Source organism: Urocampus carinirostris, chromosome 2 (assembly GCF_059441175.1).
Source record: "Urocampus carinirostris isolate Australia breed hairy pipefish chromosome 2, RoL_Ucar_1.0, whole genome shotgun sequence".
Taxonomy (NCBI): domain Eukaryota; kingdom Metazoa; phylum Chordata; class Actinopteri; order Syngnathiformes; family Syngnathidae; genus Urocampus; species Urocampus carinirostris.
Window position 1 is genome coordinate 65,365,195 of NC_142350.1, and position 27,334 is coordinate 65,392,528.

At 41.8% G+C, this 27,334-nt stretch overlaps 1 protein-coding gene across 2 annotated transcripts in view; it reads left to right on the forward strand.

The window, feature by feature from the left end:
* Nucleotides 1-20,833, forward strand: part of rftn1b (raftlin, lipid raft linker 1b) — a 196,198-nt gene extending 175,365 nt beyond the window's left edge. For both annotated transcript variants that reach the window (XM_088327529.1, XM_088327530.1), the window contains exons 7-10: nt 1,576-1,685; nt 11,457-11,560; nt 19,855-19,930; nt 20,240-20,833. In XM_088327529.1, the coding sequence (XP_088183655.1) occupies nt 1,576-1,685; nt 11,457-11,560; nt 19,855-19,930; nt 20,240-20,779 (830 nt within the window). In that variant the 3' untranslated portion in view covers nt 20,780-20,833. The remainder of the gene's footprint in view (nt 1-1,575; nt 1,686-11,456; nt 11,561-19,854; nt 19,931-20,239) is intronic.
* The last annotated feature ends 6,501 nt before the right edge of the window (nt 20,834-27,334 follow it).

Consider the following 27,334-nt stretch of genomic DNA (forward strand, 5'->3'; position numbering starts at 1 on the left):
ACGATGGAGAGAAAGAAATAAAGAAAGAAAGACTAGTAGATTGAGGAGAAAGAAAAAATAAGAGAAAGAGGGAGAGAAAAAGAGAAAGGCTGGGACAAGAAAGAGAGAAAGAAAGAGAGATAAAAGAGAGCAAGAGAGAGAGAATGTGAGAAACAAAAGAGATAAAAAGAGAAATAGTGAGAGAGGGGGAAAGAAAGAGAAAAAAAGAAATCCAAACAGAAATAAAGAGAGAGAAAGAGAGAAGGAGAGAAAGAGAGGGGGACACAAGAAAGAGGGAGAAAATACAAAGAAAAGGTAAAAAGGAAGAGAGAGCAAAAGAAGGTAAAAAGTCACAGATGGAGAAAGAGACAAAGAGGAACAAAGAAAGAAAAAGAGAGACGGAGCGAGTGAAAGAGAGAGGGATAGAAAGTGAGAGAAAAATGGAGGAAGAGACAGAGAGTGGGAGAGAGAGAGAGAGAAAGAAAGAAAGAAATACTAGTACAGTACTTGTGAGGGGCGCCTGCCTTTGGCAAAATCACGTGGCCATATTTCTAACTGCAGCTCGCTTTTCTCTTGCGCTTCCTTCAGCGTTGTCTCGCGGGCCGGATTCAATCCCTTAGCGGGCCTAATCCGGCTCGCGGGCCGCCTGTTTGACACCTGTGATCTAGATAGTGCTACACAGAATACATATTGCAATAAAATTCGGTAATATGCAATGTAGAGGGTGTGGTTTACTGTGGGCCTTTACTCTGCCGGGTGGAGTTAAGGAGCCTCATGGCATGAGGAAGAAAAGATCTCTTCAGTCTGTCCGTGGTACAAGACAGTGACAGCAGTCTGTCGCTGAAGCTGCTCTTCTGTCTGGAGATAATGCTGTGTAGTGGATGTGATGAATTGTCCATGATTGACCGCAGCTTTTTCAGTGCCCGTCTCTCAGCTACTGTTGTCAGGCTGTCCAGCTCTGTGCCCACAACAGAGCTCGCTTTCCTCGCCAGTTTATTGAGACGAGAGGCATCCTTCTTCATGACGCTGCCTCCCCAACACGATGCCGCATAGAAGAGGGCGCTTGCCACAACTGTCTCATAGAATTTTTTCAGGAGCTTTCTGCAGATGTTGAAGGAGGCCAGCCTTCTGAGGAAGTAAAGTCTGCTTTGACCTTTCCTACATATAAGCTTCTGTGTTGGCAGTCCAGTCCAGTTTTTTGTCCAGCTGCACACCCAGGTATTTGTAGGTCTGGACAAGTTCTACACATTCTCCTTTGATGGTTACAGGAACCGGGTGAGTTCTAGTTCTCCTAAAGTCCACCACCATCTCCCTGGTCTTGGTGGTGTTCAGGTGCAGGTGGTTAGCGTCGTTCTATTGGACAAAGTCCAGAATCAATTTCCTGTACTCCTCCTCCTGCCCACTTCTGATACATCCCACGATCGCAGTGTCATCAGCAAAGTTTTGCAGGTAGCAGGACTCAGAGTTGTACTGAAAGTCCGATGTATACAGAGTGAATAGGAGCGGAGAGAGCACGGTCCCCTGCGGAGATCCTGTGCTGCTAACCACAGTGTCCGCAATATTAGATGTTCAAAATGTCCTTCTTTTTCGATGCAGATTTGCTGCCCAAGATGGTGGAAAGTGTCTTCGTGTTCCAGGAAGCCAGCGAAGGTGAGGCCAACACCACCTACGATGCCATTGTGGTGGAGCAGTGGACCGTCATTGATGTAAGTGAACTTTTAGCATTCTTTTTTTTAGGTTTTTACCAACATGGGTTGATGCATACTTTCTCGAGAAAGATTTGTGCATTTTCATGATAAATGTGTATCTGTGAGGGCATTTCTCAAATGAGATTCCTGATTAGTTAGAACAATATTGAGGCATAGTACAGCCAAATGTGAAACTAAACTCTATTTCCAAGGGGATAAAAAAAAAGACTGACTAAGAACACTTGATGAAATTAAAATCCAACAGTTTCTTTTGAAAACCCTGATTAAAAAAAAAATGTTTTAAGATTGTTTTTTTTATATACATCACCTGTGCCCGCTCCTTTGGCGCCAACTGCCTCGGACTCTGATTGGCTCTCTGTCCATTATTAAACCCACTCTTATCTGTCCCCTGTTGTCAGTCCGTCTGCGAACCTCAGTTTACACTAAGCAAGCCTCTTTTTTCGACTCTGACTCCAACCCGTTTTTTGCTCCTGTCTTTCCCCTGGCTTCGACCCATTTTTGATCCTGATCACGTCTACCCTCCCGTCCCGGCTTTCGACCTCTTTTGTCCCCGACCCCGTCTACTGTCCTTTACTGGCTTACGACTCTCTTGCGACTCCGACCACGTTTTTGCTCTCCTGTCCCGGCTACTGACCCGTTTTTCCATTCCCGACACTGCCGTCACACGCCACGGAAGTCCCACTTCCGCGTTCAGAGCGACCTGCTTCCCGCGCCCAGCGATCACCGGGCTTTCTTTTCCTTTCTTCCAATAAAACTGAGAGAAACGCACTGCAAGTGGGTCCTGTCTCCGTTCTGGTCCTGACAGAATAAAACATTAAAGCACGGAATACATTTTCCGGACATTGACTGTGTGTGTGTATGCATGTGTGTCAGTCACAGTAAACAAGCTCTTATCAGCTTCTGATAAGATCTTCCACCAGCAAAGGTTTGGTGTTAAAATGGATTTCTGTCCGTTGTGTTTAAAAGGTGTGTGCTTGCTTGCTTGTCCATGTGTTCGCTATATACTGTACGTGTGTGAGAGTGTGTATACACTGATGCTATCTAGCTAATGGAATTTAGACTTTTCTAAGTGTAAAAGGACGTTTCCTTTTCCCACCAAGTGGAGTTTGGATTGTCCTTTGCAGAACAAATGGATACAAAAAGGACGCTCAGGTAAAAGTTCAGACAATCACAAGACAGGTCTAAAAGATTCATTCGTTCATTGTCTTCACCCACAAAAATTGTGCAGTGAATATCACCTCTTTAGTTGGATTGTCATTTTTACAGCTCATCTATTTGGACACAATTCATTAATATATGTAAATACTATAATAACACAACCCATTGTTAGTGTCTGAAACTCATGGCAAAAAGTTACCGGGCACCAGGGCAGACAATTCTGAAAAGTTGCCTCCCCAGCCATAAAGTTGCCTGCCCCATTTTTCACAACTTGAAAGACAACTAATCACAAAAAAACCCACTGTTGCAAAGTATTGAGGATTGATAATCAGAATATATAACAGAACAACACTTTAAAATGAAAAAAATATTATAAATATATTTATAACATTCATTGCATGTTTTCCATCTGCCATCAGTATGTACCTGTATTTACTCATCTTCATTCATGCAATGTTTGCGTTGCGTCGTCTACTACAAGCCACGTGAACTCCTCTTTTCACGATGCTTTGAATGTACGTTTACGTTTTGTAGCGTCATCAATTTTGTTAGCTTCTTTTGAATCTTTCTTCTAGGGCTGAGGTGTTGGCTTGATTCCTAACCACTTTTCCGTTTTTCTTGTGTTCTCTGTGCGTCAACTTTGGAAAACGATGGGCAAATGCACGACCTAATAACGCTGCGGAAAGTCCGCAAGCACGATGCAGGCTTCTGATTGGCTGCCGAGTATGCAAATTGCCAAACGAATCGAAATTCTGAAATTTCCAACCCGAACGAAGATTTCAAAATCGGAATAAAGCAAACGTTTGATTTATCGAAAGCTTTTTTTTTTTTTCCTTGAAAAAGTTGTCGGACACCCGGGCGGAGACGTTTTGTAAGTTGTGTGCTCGACGTAAAAGATCCGGGCAGGCGTTATTTCAGACACTGACACTGTACTGAATGTAGTTAAAATCTGAGGCTACGAGCAGTGTTCCCTTTAAGCTGCGCACGTACGCAATCGCGCACTGCCAGCACATTCTCAGCGCACAAGAAAATCTATCCAGCGCAATGTTCCATCTAAGCTGCGTGTGTGAATTTTTAGAGTTTTTCGAGAAGCGGCTTCTTCGGCTCGGCTCACTAAAAGGAACCGGCTCTTTCGGGTCCTAAACGACTCTTCAGGTTGTTTTTGCTTCTTTCAACCCTATATGACCAAATATTATGTAAAGTGATGCACAAATGACTTAAAGGAAGGGGGAATAGAACAAAAAAGAAAAATAATACCAAAACTAGAAAGTAGTGAAAAGCTGAGAAAAAAAGAAACTAAAGGAAAAGAAAAAAGAAGGAAAAATTCAGAAAAAAGCCAGAAAAAAAGAAAAGAAATAAACAAAGGAAAAAAAGGAAACAGAAAACAAAAAGAAAAAAGTAACAGCTAGGATTAAAATAAACACAAGGGGATTTTTTTAAAAAGGATTAAAAAAATAGAAAAAAACGGGGAAAAAGAAGAAAAAGTTTGTGTTGCACTCAAATAATTTCCAATTATACCAAGTCAATCGTGTTGCCAACACAAAATGTGATTTAATACAGTTGTGTATTGTGAAACCGACTCAATAAGCCCCCAAAAATGTTAGTGTTATGCGACAAAAAATACCAGGTAAAAAAAAAAAAGGAAATCTTGTGAAAGAATTGTTGTAAAAACAAATGACGTTTGTAGGCCGTACAGCCTTTGCAATAGTACATTAGTCAATTTATTCAAAAGTGAAAAAATATTTTGCATTGCCGGAATTTCAGCAAAATGTAAAGTGATGTCAAGTTTTGGACATGTTTGATAATGACTTAGTTGCCACACTTGGGATTGCCGTTGCTCACTGTTGTTTCAAGCGTTGCTCACCGACTTTGTGGGAACGCTCAGACCCGTAAGGAAAATTACAGGGAACATTGGCTAAGAGGGATATCTCCAGGGCATTTGACATTCAATGAAGATGACTGCTAAAGACATCAATCTGCCATTTTACATCCAAATAGGCTCACAGTTAATAAGTCCATTAGTCATTCACAATTGATGTTTATAATAAAGCTGTTCTAAAAAAAAAGGGGGGGGGGGGACGATTCAATGAAAACAATTAAGACCCTATACATTCATTGACCAATAGTCTACCACAGGGGTCGGGAACCTTTTGGACTCAAAGAGCCATAAAAGCAAAAAATATTAATTTTATTTTGGGAAAGAGTCACACCATATATTATGAGACAAATTGACTAAATTGCTAAACCGGCGCCCCAGACAAAAGCTTAGTCTTCAGCACATTTATTTTTGATGATTTGATCAAAATTATGAAAAGAGAATAATGCCAGAGCCCCTGTCCCAAATTCAACAAACAGACCACTTTAAACTTGTCTCTTTCTTGCAATTACTCAAGATCGGTTAAACTCCTTTTGACCCTTTTTTTCATACATATTGGTTTCAAAACCAGATGCAAGCATTTATTTTGTAAAAACGTCACAACATATCGAGAATAGGGAGCCTTATGTGCTTACCTTTGGCGAGAGATGGGAGGGAATGCTTGTACTTTTTGCATAGCTCCACCAATCCCTCCCACTCACCCAATCAAATGACTAAGTTCTCTTCCGGTGTTTTGGCGTATTTACAGTTCTGTGGATTCATCATGAAGTATCTGAACACTGAACACAGATTGAATAGTGAACTTTTAAATAGAGGATTCTTTAGCGTTGTACAGCCAAAACGAGTTTTTTTTTCCCCCCTTTTTTGTGTGACACCTTCACTGTAAATTGTAGTGAAAAATGTGCCCTATATATACTGCGAAGTGTTACTCTTGCAATTAGCTTTGTTTGGCTTTACGTGTACCTGAATAGGATTGACAACTCCGGTTTTGAACAAGATGAAGACATTTTGCATGCAATCAAATTGGTCTCTGAGCCACAGATACTCATAGAAAGAGCCATAGGTTCCCGACCCCTGGTCTACCAGCTGGAAACAAAACAATTCCTAAGCAAACCTCATTGGGTTAATCCCCATATTATGAGCATTTAACAAGCTAAATCCATAGATTTAGCTTTACACGAGATCTTTAGTGGTTGCTGGTGTGCTTTTTTCCTTCTTATCGAACCAGCAGGACCTGACAGGCCCTGCACGACCGCTCACACTGAGCGCTGGTGCAAATTAGACCCGCTTCTATCTGGGTCGACGCTTTGCTCACCTCGGCCAGGGAGAACTGAGACATCACACACTGCGAGGCATGTGTGACATGCAAGATGGTGACGCGTTTGTGTTCTATCTGCGAGCAATGGAAAAAATACGCTAGAGTATGGAATGGATTTTATGGTGGCTCTCAAAATTTGACTCACATTATAGTCTCTCTAATACTTGAGGTGTAACGTTTTTGTGGTTTGTAAATGTTTTTACTACAGCGTGTTTGGCTCTGTATACTGTACTCGCGAATGGTGAAGTACTTAGCTTGAGCTTCTGGAACAAAATATTAGGTATTCTGGTTCTACACTGTCTAGGAATGTCCTGGCTTTAACATTACAGATGAATAGATGATTGTGCCATTACAGGCAAAATGGCCCCAGCGTTGCCAGGCGATTGGATTCAGCTGCTTGGAGTGGTCGGTGGTCATTAGGGGCTGTACGCAATTTGGCTGCCATAGGGTGTTGTAGACCCCCATGAAAGCAGACCACATGAAAACAGATGTTTATCAAAGTTGTTGGTATTTATTGGTGGTGCCTTGACACAAAATCTAGCAAAACACACGCGAGGCCTTAAGCATACGAAAATCCCTTCAGCCTTTTTGGAACCTTTAAGTCACATTCAAACACACACACACAAATCAAGATCTTTATTGTAGTTTAGCCCGGTTCTTACAGCTGAAGGCTAGTAAAATTGAAAAATTAAAAAAAATTGTTTTAATGCCTTTTTAAATAAAAGACCAAAACAAACCTGACAGGCGGAACACGACCGCTAACACTGAGCGCTGGTGCAAAAAGAGAATGAGTGAGAGGGGCAAAGAAACAGAGAGAGAGAGAGAGAGAGAGAGAGAGAGAGAGAGAGAGAGAGAGAGAGAGAGAGAGAGAGAGAGAGAGAGAGAGAGAGAAATAGAAAGAGAGGAGAGAAAAGAGAATGAGAAAAAGAGAGAAGGGGAGAAAGAAAGAATGAGAAAGCAAGAGAGAGAAAAAGAGAAGAGAGAAAAGGAAAAAAGGAAGAGAGCAGAAAGGTAAAAATACAGAGAAAGAGACAAAAAGGAACAAAGAAAGAGAAAAGGAGAGAGTGTAAAAGAGAGTGATAGAAAAGGAACAAAGAAAAAGGGAGAAAGAGAGATAGGAAATACAAATACAGCGTTTATGAGAGGCACCTGGCTTTTGCAACATCAAGTGGACATATTTTAAACTGCAGCTTGTTTTTCTCTTGCGCTTCCCTCAGCGTTGTCTTGCGGCAGGATTCAATCCCTTAGCGGGCCTGATACGAATCTGTTTTATAAAACAAATTATTGTTTGGTAAAATACACACACACACATTACATATATATAATTTTTGGGGAGGCTGGGTGGTTAGCGCAAAGTCTGACAGTGCGGGGGTCAAGGGATTTATTCCAGCCAAGGCGGCCTCTCCGTGCGGAGTTTGCATGTTCTCCCGTGCTTGCGTGGGCATCTTCCTGGCATTCTGGTTTCCGTCCACATTTCAAATACACGCATGTCAAGTTAATTGACCGGTCCAAATTGTCCCAAGCTCTGAATAAGCAAGCGAGTGAGTGTTCTGTCTCAGTGTCCCCTACGGCTGGCTGGCAACCAGTTCAGAGTGTCCCCTGCCCACTGCCCGAAGATGCCTGGGATGGTCTCCAACACCCCAGCGATAATGGATGGATGATTTTTATTTCCCACTGTACCAAAAACATACTGTCTCCACAACACTTTGACATTTTCCCAATTAATTTTTATTCAAATAATGCTGCAGATTTTCCACAAGGATGTTTTTGTTGATGGGGGCGGCAGTAGCTCAGGAGGTAGAGCGCTCGTCTTGGGATCAAGGGATCCGAGTTCGAATCCCGGCTCGTCCGTGTTACATGTCAAAGTGTCCTTGGGTAAGACACTGAACCCCTAATACCCCCAATATGCAGGTTAGCGCCTTACATGGCTGCAAGGCCGCTATTGGGACTTGTGGAGCACATTGTAAAGCACTTTGGGAAGGCGGCAGAAGCTCAGGAGGTAGAGCGCTCGTCTTGGGATCAAGGGATCCCAGTTCGAATCCCAGCTCCTCCGTGTTACATGTCAAAGTGTCCCTGGGTAAGACACTGAACCCCTAATACCCCCAATAAGCAGGTTAGCGCCTTACATGGCTGCAAGGCCGCTATTGGGAAATGTGGAGCACATTGTAAAGCACTTTGGGAAGGCGGCAGTAGCTCAGGAGGTAGAGCGCTCGTCTTGGGATCAAGGGATCCCAGTTTGAATCCCGGCTCCTCCGTGTTACATGTCAAAGTGTCCTTGGGTAGAACACTGAACCGCTAATACCCCCAATAAGCAGGTTAGCGCCTTACATGGCTGCAAGGCCGCTATTGGGAAATGTGGAGCACATTGTAAAGCGCTTTGGGAAGTCATAGACTTGAAAAGCGCTATATAAATGCACATCATTTCATTCATTTCATTTCATTGATCTTGAAAAAATTCTCCGCAGATGTGTCATCTTTTAACCCAACGCAATTCGACCCGCGCCGCATAAAAAAAAATGAATTAGCAGAGGGTGAATGCAAAAACAAGCTGAACTTTGACGCGGCTCACGACCACGAGGACTTTTTACGATTTGAGGCGAGGGGTTTAACGCCATTTGACATTCGAATGCAGGATGCGCGCAGTTGTTTACTTGCCGAACACTGCTGCTTATCACTTTCTCTTGCCTGACATTTTTATGTTTATTTTTTCCGCTTTCCCCCTTCAGGCTGCGTTTGCCTCGCAAGTCACTGAATGAGTTGGAATTGCGTTTAAATGCTTGTGAGGTTTGACATTTATGATGTGTTCCTGTTTGTGGGCCTCATTACCTTCTTCCATTTATTTGTCTTATCAAAGTGCATTAATTCAGACTTCATTTCCTCACTTTCCCGTTTGAGGCTACGCGTTTATTTTATGACGCATCGGTACGAGCATCTCAACGTTAGCAATTTACGTGACAAATGTCAGCGTTTGATTTTTATTTCACACGCACTTGCTCGCTCCGAATTTGTTTTCAAATCCTAAAGTCCGAAGAGCTGACGAGAAAGGTTTTGCCTAAAAGCAATCGGGGAAGCAAACAGCACACATTTGATTTTAGGTTACTTAATGCACTTTTGCCAGCTAAGAACTCATATCAAAGGTGATGTATAATCAAAATTTTGAAATCAATCTTTGTTCTCGTTTGCCCGCGTCCCTGCGTCCTAAACGCATCATTTTTGCTGGGGACGCATAGTCTCAAATCAACGTGCGTCCCCGGGACGCAACTTTTTTCACAAAAAATTGTCATTATTACCCGATTACATTTTTTTAAACAAAGATTTACCGCACCCCAAACTTTTAGTCAGGCAGATCCAGCAGATGTTGTTTTGGTCTCGCGGTTCGAGTTTTCGTCTGCACGCCGATCTCGAGTTGTGTGGTGAAAAGTCCGTCTCTTTTTAGAGAACCGGCTTTTTTGGCTCAAATCGTTCAAGAGAGCCGGCTCTCAAACGGCTCACTTGCTTTGATGCATTATATTACGAATTATTATTTTGTATAAAGAAGTTAAGAAAGAAAGGAAGTATAAAAGGAGAAAATGAAAAAAAAAAGACAGGTTTGTGGTTATCCCTTTAATCCGTATATTACCAACAATAACTTGATGCAGAAAATGAATTACTAATTTGATGATTAAAACTGAATGAATATATAGATTTGTATTATATATTTGTCACCGATTTACAATTTCAACCTCGATAACACTAAATTTTGGGGACCCATAGATCTCTGTTGGAACCCATGGATTTTTGAGCATGCGAGTCCCCGGGACTCATCACTTTTCAGAGGTAAAATGAACACTGAATCGATACACAGATTTTTGAATAGCATGTTCACTGCATCACTGGTTAAGAGGGCACAGCAGCGCCTGTAGTTCCTGCGGAGGATGAGGAGAGCCCGCCTGCCCCCACCCTCCCTCATCACATTCTACAGGGGCACCATAGAGAGTATCCTGACCAGCTGTATCTCTGTGTGGTGTGGAGGCTGCAGCGCTACAGACTGGGGTAGTGTGAGGAGGGTGACGAGGACAGCAGAGAAAATCATCGGGACTTCTCTTCCCTCCATTCAGGACATTGGCCAGAAGCGCTGCCTATCCCAAGCTAAGCACATTATCAGGGACCCCTCTCACCCCATCATGGACTGTTCACTCTGCTAGCCTCTGGGAAGAGGTACTGCAGTGTGCGGTGCAGGACCACCAGGTTCCACAATAGTCTTGTCCCCCTGGCCATTAGACTGTTAAATGGTCACTCAAACACATAGTAAATCTAAACTGCTGCTAATCTGTACATCTGTGGGTTCTGTTTGACTTTTTGCACTACTGGCAGTTCTTTATAGCTAGCCACTCCTTGCACATCTGTTTCTCTGCACTATTGTACTTACAGCGTTATTGTTACAGTGTTATTGTTCTGTTTACCTGACTGGTTTACCTGACTGCCCATTTTGCACATCTGGTTGGCTACTCCTCTTGCACTATTTGCGCTACTGTAAAATACAATACATAGCCATAATTATTTAGTATATTATTAGCACTCAATACAACATTTTATTTATATCTGTACATTCAAACAAACTGTGCGGGTCAGACGTATCGACATTTCGTTCTGTATACACGTGTACTAGAATGACAATAAAGTAGATCTGAATCTGAATCTGAATCTGATATCTAAAGCTTAAGTATTTTGGCTGTATGCAAAAATGATTCTGTGTGCAGGACATTCAATCATCACATGACCTCTACTAAGTTGCACTAACAAGTCTTAAATCGTATAAAATATCACATCTTCCAAAACATTTTTTTTTTTTCGATAACAACCGTAGACATCAGGATACCCTCACCTTGCAATGTTTTCATTTTACAATGTGAAATAGGATCTCTTCCGGCTCCTCTAAACGACATTTTCCTCACCGTACAACATTGACAAGAAATTTTTAAGTGTGTCTTATCATCAACTTGATGTGCTGTGATTCATCACAACCAAGGATTTTACTACCGTGCTTGATTTTTTTCTGCCCGCCATTGTTACAACTCCAACATGACACAAAAGCACTCAATGAAAAGCGCTTTTCAAGTCAGGACTTCCCAAAGCGCTTTACAGTGTGCTTCACTTTTCCCAATAGCGGCCGTGCAGCCATGTAAGGCGCTAACCTGCTTATTTGGGGACATTAGGGGTTCAGTGTCTTACCCAAGGACACTTTGACATGTAACACGGAGGAGCCAGGAATCGAACCTGCGATCTCTTGATCCCAAGACGAGCTCTCTACCTCTTAATCCACTGCCGCCCTCAACAGAAGCACCTAGTCGGATAATTGTTTGAAAGACTAGCTGTTCTCCAGAAAGGCACAGTAGATGGTTGATTGTACTAATCTGTGTGTGTCTCTTCCAAACAGGGTTTGCAGGTGAAGGCTGATTATGTTCCCTTGCTGCAGTCCTTGGCCACATACGGCTGGAGGCTCACCTGTGTGTTACCAACACCTGTCATCAAGACCAATAGGTAATTGCCTATTTGGCAGCAGACACACCATCTGCGATTTTTGGACATTTATTACCCGGAGCTAATTTCATTAAGAAACAACAAATTCGGCAGCTGTGTCCGACAGAGGAATTCTCTCAACAAGGAGGGGCTTGTACAACGTTCGACGGAACTTTTATTTTATGTGTACTGAGCATAGATGTGACAATCAGGGTTGGGTAGGGTTACTTTAACTGGATTACTTTCAATGACTTTTGGATTACTCCAATACCAAATATGCTTATAAAAGACAAAAGAAACTAAATATGAATAAAATGGTGACTCACAACACGTGGTTAGCTTTCTCTCCTGGCTTAATTCTCTTTGATCTCCTGCAAAACTAACACAAAACTAGCACATATTCTACTGGTCTTAATCTTACCTTTTATACTCCAACGCCGCTGGTGGCCGTTAGAAAAATTACATAAATTGGCCGCTTCACTGAATAAGCCGCGGGGCTGAACATTTGGGAAAAAAGTAGCGGCTTATAGTCCAGAATTTACGGTACCTGTATTTACTCTTTTCATTCATGCAATGTTTGCGTTGCGTCGTCTGCTACAAGCCACATGAACTCTTTCCACGATGCTTTTAATGTATGTTTACGTTTTGTAGCGTCATAGATTTTGTTAACTTCTTTTGAATATTTCTTCTGGGGCTGAGGTTTTGGCTTGATTCCTAGGATTCCACTTATCCATTTTTCTTGTGTCTTCTGTGCGTCTGATCAGGGTTGGGTAGGGTTACTTTAACTTGATTACTTTCAATTACTTTTGGATTTCTCCAATACCAAATATGCTAATAAAAGACCAAAAAACTAAATATGAATAAAATGATGACTCACAACACGTGGTAAGCTTTCTCTCCTGGCTTTGATCTCTTTGATCTCCGGCAAAACGAACATCAAATGCGACAGAAACAAAATGAAAAGAAATCCAAACAGCTTGCCAACATCAATTTTGCCGTTCCATGTATTCCGTTACTCCCCAAGCCTGCACAAAATGTAGTCATTTTAATCATATTTAGTTTCCATTGTCTTTTATTAGCATATTTGGTATTGGAGTCATCCAAAAGTAATTGAAAGTAATCCAGTTAAAGTAACCCTACGCAACCCTGGTGACAATAGAAAGCTCTTAATATGTCATCTCCTTTGATGCTTGTGGATGTACTGGTTTTTCTCTCCACCATCTTTTGGCCTACATTCTATGAAGTGGGACAGAGACAACATGCACACCTTGTCTTGAGTTGCGGTTCAAAGAAACTTCCTGCTCTAAGACGTTGACCTAAATCTGCTTCTCAGCAACTTCTGAAGCAGAGCAGCTGCCCCCCGTCACAAGAAAATCTCTTCGCAGAAACACTTTTTATGCCTAAACCCACGTTCATGCGTCGCCCGTGGCAGTGACCGCGACAACATCCGTTTTTGGTTAGGACGAGAGGCGGGGTGATTCGTCTTAAACCGGCTACACTTGAATGAAAAGCTTTTCTTTATATTCTGCTTCTCAAAAAAGCTATAAAACTGTACTTGTGTATTTATTGCTTTGTGGAAAGCCCGTTGAGATGGAGCGTGTCACTTTAAAAGGGGGCCTTCCATTTCATGCAATATAGCATAGAATAACTAGTAACTTTAATGTCACGATTTTTTTAGATGCAATCAAACAATAAATCTACAGCATTTTTTTTAAAATCACAAACCGTTTTTTTTTTTTTTAGATTTAGTGACTATTTCCACCTCATCCATCTACGATCTGCACCACTTATCCTCAGTAGGGTTTGGGGAGCCCATCCCAGCTGTCTTCGGGCAGTGGGCAGGGGACACCCTGAACTGGTTGCCAGCCAGTCGCAGGGCACACAGAAAACTCACTTGCTCATTCACACCTAGGGACAATTTGGTCTGGCCAATTAACCTGACATGCATGTTTTTGGAATGTGGAAGGAAACCGGAGTGCCCGGAGGAAACCAACGCATGGACAGGGAGAACATGCAAACTCCACACAGGAAGGCTGGTAGCTGGACTAGAACCCATGACCTCAGAACTGTGCCCAGGACCTGCTGACCACTCAGTCGCCATGCTGCTCTATTTCCAACAGTTGAATACTTTTAACTTCCCTGACACAACCCTGGTTTGCATTTAGCTTAAAGATTACTGCAGAGTAACAGACAAGTGTGCTAGACATTTATATAAATAATTGCTTCCGTATCGATGGGCTTGTACAGGAAGGTGGTTAGTTTTGACTAATTTTTCTTTAAAATCCAAATGAGAAATAGGATTGTGACATACAAATTCTACCAGTAGAAATTGGTTTGGTTAAAAAAATAAAAAAAAATACCGATGCCAGATTAATGATGAGCGGAAACCCCAGTGATAGGCAAAAATCGGCAAAATTGAACCCTCCATCCCCCGCCAACACCGTTTTTAATTTGGGGTCAATGGCTCGGGGTGCACGGGCGCCATCCATTTTAGGCAGAAAAACAGAAAAAAGAGGTACCACACATGACACAAATTTGCTCACTCTCACCAATAGTTGATTGGGGATGATGGATCGCAGCCATAACAGTTCATTTTAAGCCCGCAACAATGGCAGGCTACAGCAGCCCAAACCAACAAAAGGCTATTGGCTACCAGGGATCAAGGATTGCGGCCACAACAGTGCATTTGATTTAAGGTGGGCACAAACAGCACACTTCCCAATAAAAGTGCCTTCTGCCGCTCCCCACTCTCAGCAATAGTTGACTTGGGATAATGGATCGCAGCCAAAACAGTTCACTTTAGGTGCGCCACAATGTCAGGCTTCAGCGGCCCAACCAGATAAAAAGCAATTGGCTACCAGGGATCAAGGATTGCGGCCACAACAGTGCATTTGATTTAAGGTGGGCACAAACAGCACACTTCCCAATAAAAGTGCCTTCTGCCGCTCCCCACTCTCAGCAATAGTTGACTTGGGATAATGGATCGCAGCCAAAACAGTTCACTTTAGGTGCGCCACAATGTCAGGCTTCAGCGGCCCAACCAGATAAAAAGCAATTGGCTACCAGGGATCAAGGATTGCGGCCACAACAGTGCATTTGATTTAAGGTGGGCACAAACAGCACACTTCCCAATAAAAGTGCCTGGGGATAATGGATCACGGCCGCACAAGTGCATTTGATTTTAAGTGGAAATACAAGGATACCCTCTGCCAGTCCCCGCTCGCAGCGATATGCAATCAGGGATAATGTATGGCATGAGTGCAGTTCACTTCTTGGTGGAGAAAACTGCAAAAAAGCCAGGCCTAAAAAAATTGCTCGTCGGGATATGTGATAGGGGATAATTGATCACGGAATATTTCGTACAAAACACCAAGTAGCGAGGAGTTACAGAATATTAATGCATAACCACAAATAGATGGCATTACATGTCGATTTTAAATATACCGGTAACTACTATGTACAAGAGTCTATGGGAGAATGGGCTTGATTTCAAAATGTCCTTGAATATTATCAAATTCCAAAATCATTTTCAGGAAAAGCAGCACAGCGGCGCAGTGGTTAGTGCATGTGCGGCACAGTTCATGTCTTGGGAAGCTCCTGCGTGGGTTCAAATCCAGCTCCAGACTTCCTGTGCGGAGTTTGTATGTTCTCCTTGTGCTTGCGTGGGTTTCTTCCCACATTCCAAAAACATGCATTTCAGGCGAATTGGCCGGTCCTAATTGTCCCTAGGTGTGAATGAGCGAGTGAGTTGTCTGTCCCCGTGTGCCCTGCGATTGGCTGGCAACCAGTTCAGAGTGTCCCCTGCCCACTGTCCGATGATTGCTGGGATGGGCTCCAGCACCCCCGCGACCCTACTGAGGATAAGCGGTGTAGCTAATAAGATGAGATGAGATTTTCAGGAAAATATTTAGTAGCATAAAGGATAATACCACAACTGAAATAATTCACGATCAGCCTGCTTACAGCAAGCAACTTGAACTCAATTTGTCATAAATGCTACCATTCAATCGGTCCACATTTCTATTGACAAAAAGATGTGAGGCCTGCCACTAATGGAAAGAAGTATTGCATGTTTTCATCACCGCACTGGCCATTATTCTTCCCTCTTTCACAACTAATTCATGATCTCACATAGCAAACCCTCCGCCCCGCCTCGTCCCTCCGTCTTGCCCCCTTCTCACGCAAAGTGCCTCCACGCCACAACAGGGCTAATTAATCAAGCCGGCCTAGATAGAGTACAACAAGCAGCTTATTTCTCACAGAGCCTGCAAACGGTTTGATGATACATTTCACTCTGATACTCATTAGGCTTGTTTGTGCGGCGCTTCCCGCTCACTTGTTGAAGGAACATGCCTGCAAACGAGTTGTTTTGTTGTTTTCCTCTGAAATGAATGCTAGCGGACGCTCGGCTGGCGTCTGCGCGCAACATTAACTCTGGTGATCGTCTTGCCTTGGCTACATTCAATTAGTGTAGCAGATGATTACATTTTGCCGCCATTAAGTCATTTCTCATTGTTGCGAGAAAAAAAAACAAACGAAGCATAAAAGACCAAACACACAAATGTCTTCTTCGATTGATGAGCACACCGGCGGAAAAAAAACTCATTAACAACAAGAAAGATCAAGTACACTGTCAGAAATACTGTCAGTTAATACCAATGAGTGTTTTTGAATTGATAAATAATACCATTGATTGAGATTTTGGTAATCACTAATGAGCAGTTACGCGTGCCAAACCTGGTATTGTCAATGTTCATTGCATTGGACTAAAAAACACATTGTCAGGACCAGAACGGAGACAGGATCCACTTGTGTTGGGTTTCTCACAAGTTTTATTGGAAGAAAGCGAAAGGGTTGTGCCCACGATCCGGTGATTGCTGGACGCGGGAAGCAGGTCGCTCTGAATGCGGAAGTGGATCTTCCGTGGCGAGCGATGGCGGTGTCGGGAATGGAAAAACGGGTCAGTAACCGGGACAGGAGAGCAAAAACGTAGTCGGGGTCAGAAACCAGTCGTAAGCCAGGAAAGGAGAGTGGACGTGGTTGGGGACAAAAGAGGTTGAAAACCGGGACGGGAGAGAAGACGTGGTTAGGATCAAAAACGGGTCGAAGCCGGGGGACAGACCGGAGCAAAAACAGGTGGGAGTCAGGGTCGAAGAAGGCTTGCCTAGTGTTGAAATGAAATGAAATGATCTGCATTTATATAGCGCTTTTCAAGTCAAGACTTCCCATAGCGCTTTACATTGTGCTTCACATTTCCCAATAGCGGACGTGCAGCAACGTGAGGCGCTAACCTGCTTATTGGGTGTATTAGGGGTTCAGTGTCTTACCCAAGGACACTTTGACATGTAACACGGAGGAGCCAGGATTCGAACTGCGATCTCTTGATCCCAAGATGAGCGCTCTACCTCCTGAGCCACGGTGTTAACTGAGGTTCGCAGACAGACTGACCAAAGGGGACTGATAGGAGTGGGTATGAATAGGGAAAGGGAGCCAATCAGAGTTGGCGCCAAAGGAGCAGGCACAGGTGATTCACATCGGTAATCATAACACATATTCTGGCCAACATCAACTTAATTTTGAGATCAGTTTTCTTCAAAGAATACAGTTCTTTAAATGTTTATTTTCATTTCCCAGCATCCCGAGCAATAATTTATAGTTTAAGTGTATTACAGTTAGTGATTTGGAAACATTTGGCGCATTTTTCTCAAAACTAGAGATTTCAACAATTTATAAGACTCAGAATTTTTGACATGAATCCATGTTTTATTGTTTTAAAGAGATGGAATACAAGAACATTTGTTGCATTTGTCCACACGTTTTGCCAGAACCAGTCACATTTGATAGGGAGTTAAAAATCAAATCTTAATGACCGGAAAGAAACAAGTCTCGTTTCACTTTGCAACCGTGTGTGGTATTCCTTGAAAATTAACCAGCTTTATAACATCTTCAATTTGGAAAAAGATAAGTTATGATGTGCCACGCTTAAGTACAGATTAGAAAATGCTCAAGGACAAATCCTAACAGTGTCGATATCCACTCTCTGTTTTCAGTGCAGTGTCTGAAATCTGCTTTTTTGGAGAGCCTTTATCCATGTTGCCTTAGTAGGCTACCACTTTCAGGCCCATTTGCGAGCAGTTGTAAAGTCTTACTAGTGGCACAAAGGCTTGTCATTTCCGCAACAAGCCGGACTGAGGTTTCTGCTGGGAAATTGCGCTCGCCTTTTTTGCCTTTGATGCCAGAGGAAGTCATTCAGAAACTCTGACAGCCCAGAAATATAGCTCACAGAGACACCACAAGAAAGCTGCTATTGGAAAAAAGACGTTTTCAGGAATTTATATAACAACGCTTGCATCGCTAATGTTGTGAAATAGAAGATTTGTATTGGGGCTTTTAATGTTGCAGAGCCGTCATCGAGCAGCCATAGCTCTTATTTGAGTCACAATGCGGGTGGCTCCGTTTTAGCCTGAAACATCAGGATAGAACATGAAAGCTCTAAAAGAGAAGCAAACAAGGCTGTCACCATCAGCCTGTAGCAGACAATTTATCAAAAAAACAAAGCAGAGCAGACGGCTTGTTAATTAGCGGAGCATCAATAAAGAATGAAGAGGTGCAGGATCATAGACGCGTGCCGACCCAAAACCTGACACAGCCCGTGTGGAGGCAATAGCTCTTGTTAAGTGGGAAAAAAATACGCTCAAAGACAAACTACAAAGTGAGTCTCCAGCGTGAAAGTGGCAATGACGAATGAAGGCACTTAAGAAGGCTTCGGTTCCGTGAAAGGGTGGATGAGAGCGGCCGGGAAACTGCGTCCTTATCAAGAGTCTCCATCTTGAAAACAGACAGGACCCACGTTTATCTTGCTATTAACTGACCAGATGAATATCATACAGAATAGAACAGTAACGTCTGTTTTTACGGGGGGTTTTTTGGCCGGGCCTTCTTTAGGTGTTGGTTGGTTGGATCCCTTAACCACATGGGGACACTATTTTTTGTGGTGTGTCTTGGGCAGGTACAGCCTGGTGGTACCGATCCATCTCCAGGTCAATATATGTTTCCACCCGGTTGTCAAGCTTGATATCAGCTTTTCTCTAGTATTTTTTATTGTGTATTTAGAATTCATACAGGGTTCCTACAGGTTAAGGCAAGTTAAATGTAAGACTTTTTAATGCCCTTTGAAAAGAAATATAGACAACAACAAAAGAAACACACAATTAAAACAAACACCAAAAAAAATGTCTTGCACACGAGGCACCCTGCTTCGTACACATTACGCGGCACAACTTTTAGCATTTGTCGGACACCCATCTCATCTCATCTCATTAGCTGCACCGCTTATCCTCGGTAGGGTCGCGGGGGTACTGGAGCCCATCCCAGCAATCATCGGGCAGTGGACAGGGGACACCCTGAACTGGTTGCCAGACAATCACAGGGCACAGAGGGACAGACAACTCGCTCGCTCATTCGCACCTAGGGACAATTTGGACCGGCCTATCCACCTGAAATGCATGTCTTTGGAATGTGGGAGGAAACCGGAGTCCCCAGAGGAAACCCACACAAGCACGGGGAGAACATACAAACGCTGCACAGGAAGTCTGGTAGCTGGATTTGAACCCACACAGGAGGTTCCCAAGACCTTAGAACTGTGCCGCACACGCGCTAACCACTGCGCCGCCGTGCTGCCCTATCGGACAGCCACTTCTCATTAAATTTACACCTGAGTTTTTAGCTTTCTCATTGCCTTCATTCAAAAATTAAGTAGCAATGCTTGCTTTCTGGCAAGGTTTAGTTGCTTTATTTAGAAGCCTGTCACGACATATTTCACAGATTGGGCTTAGAACGCTACAATTACTTGCACACTGAACAAGCTTTTTAAGTAGGACTGCTGATGTCATCGCTTAAATTCTGCTTTTCCTGAACCCTCTGTCTTACTTAATTCTGTCCCTAATTTAGCATTTCACATCATGCGATACAGAGCGCCCTGGTATTAAATGGTCTGAGTACCAGCAGAATGCTGCAAAGCCATACAAAAGTAAAGGGCATCAATCATATTTTTAAACTTTTATCAGAGAATTAATAAATGGCAACGGGATCTTCCCTTTTTAAAAATGTTTTATTTTGCAGCTTCAACCAATTCATTCCAAAGCTGCATAGAGTACTAATGGAAATTGTTTTCAAGCTAGTATGGATTTGGGACTTTTTTGTCTTAAAGGGTTATTTTGTCCTGAATAGAACGACTCCAGACTCGAAACCTGCCAAGAAACGTTTATTTTCTTTCAATGTATTGATGGTGTCATTGCCTGTTTTCATGATTTTAGCGATGGCAGTCTGGCGACCAAACAGATTGTATTCCTGCAACGACCCGTCTTGAACCGAAAGAGAAAGGAATCCAAGGTACACAACCTCTTGTTCATTGTTGGCTTGGTTAGTCTTGTAGCTTTTTGCCTTTTCAATACAGATGGTTTCACTTTGACTCCAAACACAATATTTTCTCTGTGAAGACTATGGTAGACCATTTATCATTAAGTAAATGTTGACGAAAGCAGAGCTTCACATTATTTTGTAGATGACCTGAAATTGTAAATGACCCCCAAAACGGCTCCCTACTGACAACCAGATTTGTTTAAATATAACAGTTGTATTTAATTAAGGTCTGTGTTATGTCAACTGCTGCCAAGCTAATGCAAACTTCACTTGTTGCAGAAACTGATCTTCAAACCGCGTGGCAAATCCAACAAAAATGGCATTAAACAGAAAAATAGGAAGACCCAACCGAATCCTGACAATGATATGAATATATTTAATCACATGGAAAATGGTGAAAATGAAGAAGATGAGGGCAGAACTGGAGACAATTGGAAACCAAGTGAGCCAGATGGTAAAATTGAAGACACCAGTGCTGTCAACATAGAAAATGTCCAAACAAAAGAAGAAGTAGCTCAAGTGGGAGAAGAAATACAAAGGGAAACGTTGGCACTTGACAAGGAGAGCTTGACAGAATCTTTGGAGAGGATACAATTCCAGGAAGACAAAGAAAGTACTACTGCCAAAGAGGAGGGTGAGACCGTAGAGGAACAGGAAGCTAAAGCGGTGATGGAAAATGGCCTAGAAGTCTATGGAAAAAAAGATGAGGACAACCCAGAACCGAACCAATGCGAGAATGAAGAATCAGTTGGCCTCAATGTAAAGGAGAAGCTGGTGGAGTCACACAATTCAATGATAAACGAAACTGTACAAGAGTAGCCTAGAACTGTGGGAACCCTACCTCTAAAACCTTAAACTCAAGACAGGGTTAAGATGACACCGTTTTTGGACTCGGAGGCACATCACAAGCTACATTGGCCTCCAGAACTGCCATCTGTCATCCACTGACTGCTGTATAACCACACGTTGTGAATGTACCATGCATCATTGGGGGACCTGAAGGAACCAGATGAAGATGTTCAGATGTGACTTTGTCCTGATCTTTCAGTCTGTTAGCTGGCCAAAACACCTTCTGCCTTTAAAAGGGGACAGGAACTGTTGCGTTAATGATGTGCACAGGAAACCTATTTTTGGACTCTATCCACTTGCTTTTGGAAAAACATTCAAAAAGATGGCAAACGACACACTAGCCACCCTCCATTGTACTACTGACTGGCTAGCGACAGAAAAGTTCTTGGATTTGTTCAGTTCTGCATGCCTTGAATGGAAGGCTAACACTGGAGGAGAGCTTCGTTTGCGACAGGCAATCCAAAGTAGCGTCGACCGACAGAACATTGACGACTACACTCACCTTGCATACAGAATGTTCTGAAAAGCATATATAAAATTTATGGGAATTTTAAGTAGCTTTTAACTTTTGGGATGCATTCTCACTTAATGTCCCTCATCAAGTTGGCAGCCATCTGCCAAACACATTTCTCATGCACACCATTAGACGCAAACCTTGCATTATTTGCATTTGTAGTGTCTTAGTTTTAGAGTGAATTCAAATGCAAAAAAATGTCTGTTTACATCTGCATAATCTTATTCATATAACATGCCAAAATCGAAGCGTAATAAATCTTTTGTACCATGAAAATGTATACAATTTGTATGAAAACATACAGTGGTACCTTTTTATACGAGCACCTCTTAACACGAGAATTTTTGGTTACTGCTTACCGCCGGCATCATCTACGTCCAACTATTCAGGCAAAAAATAAATTCTGCTGTTAAAATGTTTTAGCTGTACTTTAATTTAAAGTCATAGTAACTTTAATTTTAAAGGGTCTTTCGTTTAGTAAAAAAAATAATACGAGGCAAAAATATATGTACTATCACACCAATGTAAATTTGTATAAAGAAAAATCATAGGTTGAGACATTTGTATTTATTTTACGTAGCGGAAACCCTACCTTTTTTGTTTTTTCGGGGGGCTTGGTGTATCTGATCCGAGATCATACATTTTACCATCATTACTCCCTTTTTTATGTGTGTGCCTGTATTTAAGCTCTTTGGTATATTTATTCATAATACTCTGGCCATTCCCGCGGATCTTTGACGCCTAGCTGGTTCAAGCAGACAGGAAACTCACAGAGGTGAATAATAGATACAGCATTGTGAAACCAGACTTTATCCTCGTCATTCAGCATTCTGAAACAGGAAGCGCAATATAATTGGGGGGTGGTGGATCTGACAAGCACATGGTATTCCCTTTATTTGCCAGCTCAATTTCCTTCACCAGTTGTAGTTTCACAGAGGCTAGTGCTTATCTTCCGAGGCAAATAAAGGAGGAATAAGAATGAAATTAGCATAGGCAGATGGTTAGCCACAGATAACAGTAACAGCTGAATAATCTTAAAGGGGATTATTCTCTCAACTCATGGTAAGCGAAATTATATATATATATATATATATATATATATATATCTCATCTCATTAGCCGTACCGCTTATCCTCATTAGGGTCGCGGGGGGCTGGAGTCCATCCCAGCCATCTCCGGGCAGTGGGCAGGGGACACCCTGAACTGGTTGCCAGCCAATTGCAGGGCACACGGGGACAGACAACTCACTCGCTCATTCACACCTAGGGACAATTTGGACCTGCCAATTCACCCGAAATGCATGTTTTTGGAATGTGGGAGGAAACCGGAGTGCCCGGAGGAAACCCACGCAAGCACGGGGAGAACATACAGACTCCGCACAGGAAGTCTGGAGCTGGATTTGAACCCACGCAGGAGGTTCCCATGACATGAACTGTGCCGCACACGCGCTAACCACTGTGCCGCCGTGCTGCCTATATATTATATATATATATATATATATATATATATATATATGTACACATATACAAGTATATAAACATACATATATACGTACATATATACATACATATACATACATATATACATACATAAATTACACACATTATATATGTATATATATATATATACACAGGGTTGGGTAGGGTTACTTTAACTGGATTACTTCCAATTACTTTTGGATTACTCCAATACCAAATATGCTAATAAAAGACAAAAGAAACTAAATATGAATAAAATTATGACTCACAACACGTGGTAAGCTTTCTCTCCTGGCTTTGATCTCTTTGATTTCCGGCAAAACGAACATAAAATGCGACAGAAATAAAATGAAAATGAATCCAAACGGCTTGCCAATATCATTTTTGCCGTTCCATGTATTCCGTTACTCCCCAATCCTGCACAAAATGTAGTCATTTTATTCATATTTATTCAATTGTTATACGGGTTGGGTACACAATATGAAATGATCCAAAAAAATTACATAACATTCCCTTTTCTCTGCAGGACTCACACACATTTGTTACGAGCACAAATGTGTATTTGATTTTGTTAAAGCCCTAGTGTGTCATATTTGACAGCTAGATGGCAGTGTTTTGTCTAATGTCAATGAAAACCAGAGGCCAAGAGCACAGTGTAGCAGTAAGATGCCAGACAAACATGGCTTTGACTTCTAGGTGGGGATTCCACTTCGTAAAAGAAATACTCATTTTTCGACCCATGAATTTTCTAAAAAAAAAAAAAAAACATTGCAATGAGTTCATTTTTGCCTAGTATTCAAATCAGTTTTATTTTAACTTCATGAAAGTTTTTTCCACCTCAAGGAGGCGCACTGTCCCTTTAATATTTGATTCATCCTATTACTGAATATTTTATTTTTAATTACTATTTGAGTGCGTTTTAGTGACCAGGAAGATGTGTTTTAAAGCTATTTAGGATTCACCTGTATGCTTTTGGGAGACTGGCAGCAGACCAATTCGTTTTTAAAGATTTCACATCGGGAATTTTTGGTCGTTACACGAGCAATTCGAGCTACAAGCACAATCCTGGAATTAAGTTCGTAGAAAGAGGTACCTCTGTATAGAACATATTGTGTAAAGAAAATAGAATATGATGTATTTTCACGTGACTGCACAAACTCATTTGCGTCATTTCAAAATCTTGTGTGAAGATTTAAACCACGGATATTTTGGACCAAATTTTATTTCGCCGTTTAAAGTGATCTAAATAACTCAAAGGCAAGGTGACTTGGCTGATTTGAACACAATGTTAGACATGATTTGGCTAGTTCTGAAGTAACAGCTATCTAAGCACTCCTCGGTGGGCATTGTTTGGAAAAATAAGTGCTTGGCAGTGGCGAGGAGTCACATGCCAGACAGTGGGAGGATCGCCAAGGTGAGAGGTGGCTAAGTCCACGACACAAATGTTTCATTAGGTCGATAATGACTTTTGGCAGTCGGACCTCGGTCAGGAATCAGGCAGAGACGGAATGTAAACACCTCCCGTCAGCAAATCGCTTTCAGATTCCAGACAGTTCATTTTGATCGTGAGCCGAATGATTTTAACCGCTTGATTGTTTTGCTGTTTAAATATAACGATTCCACTAAGCGAGATGCTTTGTGTTTGCTCTGGTGATGTCCTGGTGTTGCAATGATTTGTCTGGTGTTTTTTGTGTTGACAGGGGAAAAAAAAATAACATGCAAGACCAACTTAGCCTTAACGAGTTGAACCGTTTTGATTTTTGTTTAAGTACATTTGTTTTTGGAGTACATTTCCGTATTTCGAACACTAAAATAAAAACAGAAAAAAAACAATAACTCAACAACAAAATAATGTTACATAATATGTTCGGAAAGGGGTAGTAAGAAGCAGATGCTTATATTCCCTACCCTGTCATCTTCCCTATTAAATATACCAATGATAATAACAACAATAGTAATAATATTAATAATTACAGTTATGATATAACAATAGCAACAATAACAACAAAGTTAACCATAGTTCTAGACGCACTATTCCCAATCTCTCGAATCACTCATACCCCATTTTCTTTATCTCTGTATTCCGCCAGTAATGTTATTTTTGTATTTAAATTTGAACACGTGAATAGTTGGCCATTGTTTGATCTCGTCTTGTAAATTGTTCCAAAGTTTGACTCCACACACAGACACACACATACTTTTCCTGGTGGTTTTCACCTTTGGGATTATTAATTTACTACTACTGTAAGTTATAATTTCCCTCTTTCCGAATGAGTAATTTTTGGATGTTTTTGCTGACCTTAAATAGCAGTTGTGAAGTGAAAATTTTTACTAAGTCATCAAATTTTAATAATTTGGACTGCAGGAATAAAATGTGAGTATGATCTCGATATCCTACCCTGTGTATGGTTCTAATTGCACGTTTTTGGAGTATAAAAAGGGGCTGTAGTGAACTTTTGTAATTATTGCCCCAGACTTCTGCACAATATGTTAAGTATGGCTGAACTAGAGAACAGTATAATAAATACAATGCATTATAGTCTAAAATGAATTTGCCTTTATTAATTATTGAAATGCTTTTAGATACTTTAGTTTGTACACTAAAGTACCATAATTACTTTTGCATAAATTAGCTTACTTATGCAAAATGTCATGTTTTAGCAGAAAAATCAATCATAGTCATAGCAATCTGAAATGGCATAGTCACATCGAGGCATGGACCAATAGTAGACTCTGCCTGTATAAATTTCCAGCTGTAATAGTTGATTATTTAAAACATTTGAATGAAATGAAACAAGTTTATTGTGTTTTTATTGTATTTATTTTCTTAAATATATAGTTGCTACCTTGCGACATGGACCATTTTATATAAAGTAATGAATCGTAATATTTTAGATTACTTAGAAAACCAATAAAAAAAATCATAAGAGTTAACCGGGCTACTCATGTAATTCTTGGGGCTAACAAGTATAAGCTAACAGCTCCACACTTTTTCAAGACAATGCCGTTATTATGAGTGTCTAAAACACGGGTGTCAAACAGGCGGCCCGCGGGCCAAATCAGGCCCGCTAAGGGATTGAATCCGGCCCGCGAGACAATACTCAGAGAAGCGCAAGAGAAAAACAAGCCGCAGGTTGAAATATGTCAACTTGATGTTGCCAAAGCCAGGTGCCTCTCACAAAGACACTGTACTTGTATTTATTTATCTCTGTTTCTCTTTCTCTCTCTCCATACCCTTCGCTCTTTCTCTCTCTCTCTCTCGCTCTCTCCATACCCTTCGTTCTTTCTCTCTCTCTCTTTCTCCCGCTCCATACCCTTCGTGCTTTCTCTCTCTCTCTCTCTCTTTCTCTCTCTCTCCATACCCTTCATGCTTTCTCTTTCTCTCTTTCTCTCCTTCTGTCTTTCTATTTCTCTTTGGATTTCTTTCTTTTCCCCATCTCTCACAACTTTTTATCTTTTGTTTCTCACTCTCTCTCCTTTTACCTCCCTCTTTTTCTTTCTCTCTATTCTACTAGTCCGGCCCCCGACAGAATGTTTGTCCCATCGTCTGGCCCCCGAGTTAAATTGAGTTTGACACCCCTGGTCTAAAATGATAGCATTTTTGAGACAGTTTCTAAATTCTGGACAGACAAAATGATATGCACGGTATATCCAGTTTTTTTTTCCCAATTAGCCGAGCCAGGCAATTCCAGTTATGAACAAAACCTTTTTTTTGATCACCAAGAATGCCGGCACATTCATGATGCATCTTTTCAATGTTTTAAAAGTGACTTTCCTGATAATTGGGAAATAGTTTACCAATTTTTCTGCTTTTATTATAGCGAGTTGCCTTCCAGCCATGTTGATCAACCGATGCTTCAGGCTACCTCCCGAGGGTTTTGTGCTTAATAACGGAAGGTCTGAGGCCTTCCTGCCGGCAAAGTGTGAGGTCATACTTAATGGCTACCTGAGTTCAAGGGTCATATTTTGCTGTTGGATTGATTTTTGTTCCTGTGGGGAGAACCACTAATTGCGTTCCAAGATGTGAAGGACATTCTGTCACTGGTGGAGTTGTTTTTGGGGAGAGTTTGTGGCTGCTCTCGGGCTTTAATTGAATGTTTTATTATGTGTTTTACAAATATTCATGAAAATGGTGTCAAGCTTAAGAGGCACAGAGGTCATGTCATCTCTTAAAGCAGGGGTGTCAAACATGCGGCCCGGGGGCCAGATCAGGCCCGCTAAGGGATTGAATCTGGCCCGCCAGACAACGCTCAGAGAAGCGCAAGAGTAAAACGAGCTGCAGGTTTAAATATGTCCGCTTGATGTTGTCAAAGCCAGGTGCCTCTCACAAAGACGGTGTAACGGTACTTGAATTTATTTGTTTTGCTCTCTCTCTCGTGCTCTCTCTCTCTCTCTTTTCCTCTCACTCTCTGTGTCTCTCTCTCTCTTTCACCTTCTGTGTCTCTTTCTTTGTTTCTCTTTCTCTCTCTGTGTCTTTTTACCTTCTTTTGCTCTCTCTTCCATTTTTCCTTTTCTCTCTTTCGCTCTCTCCTG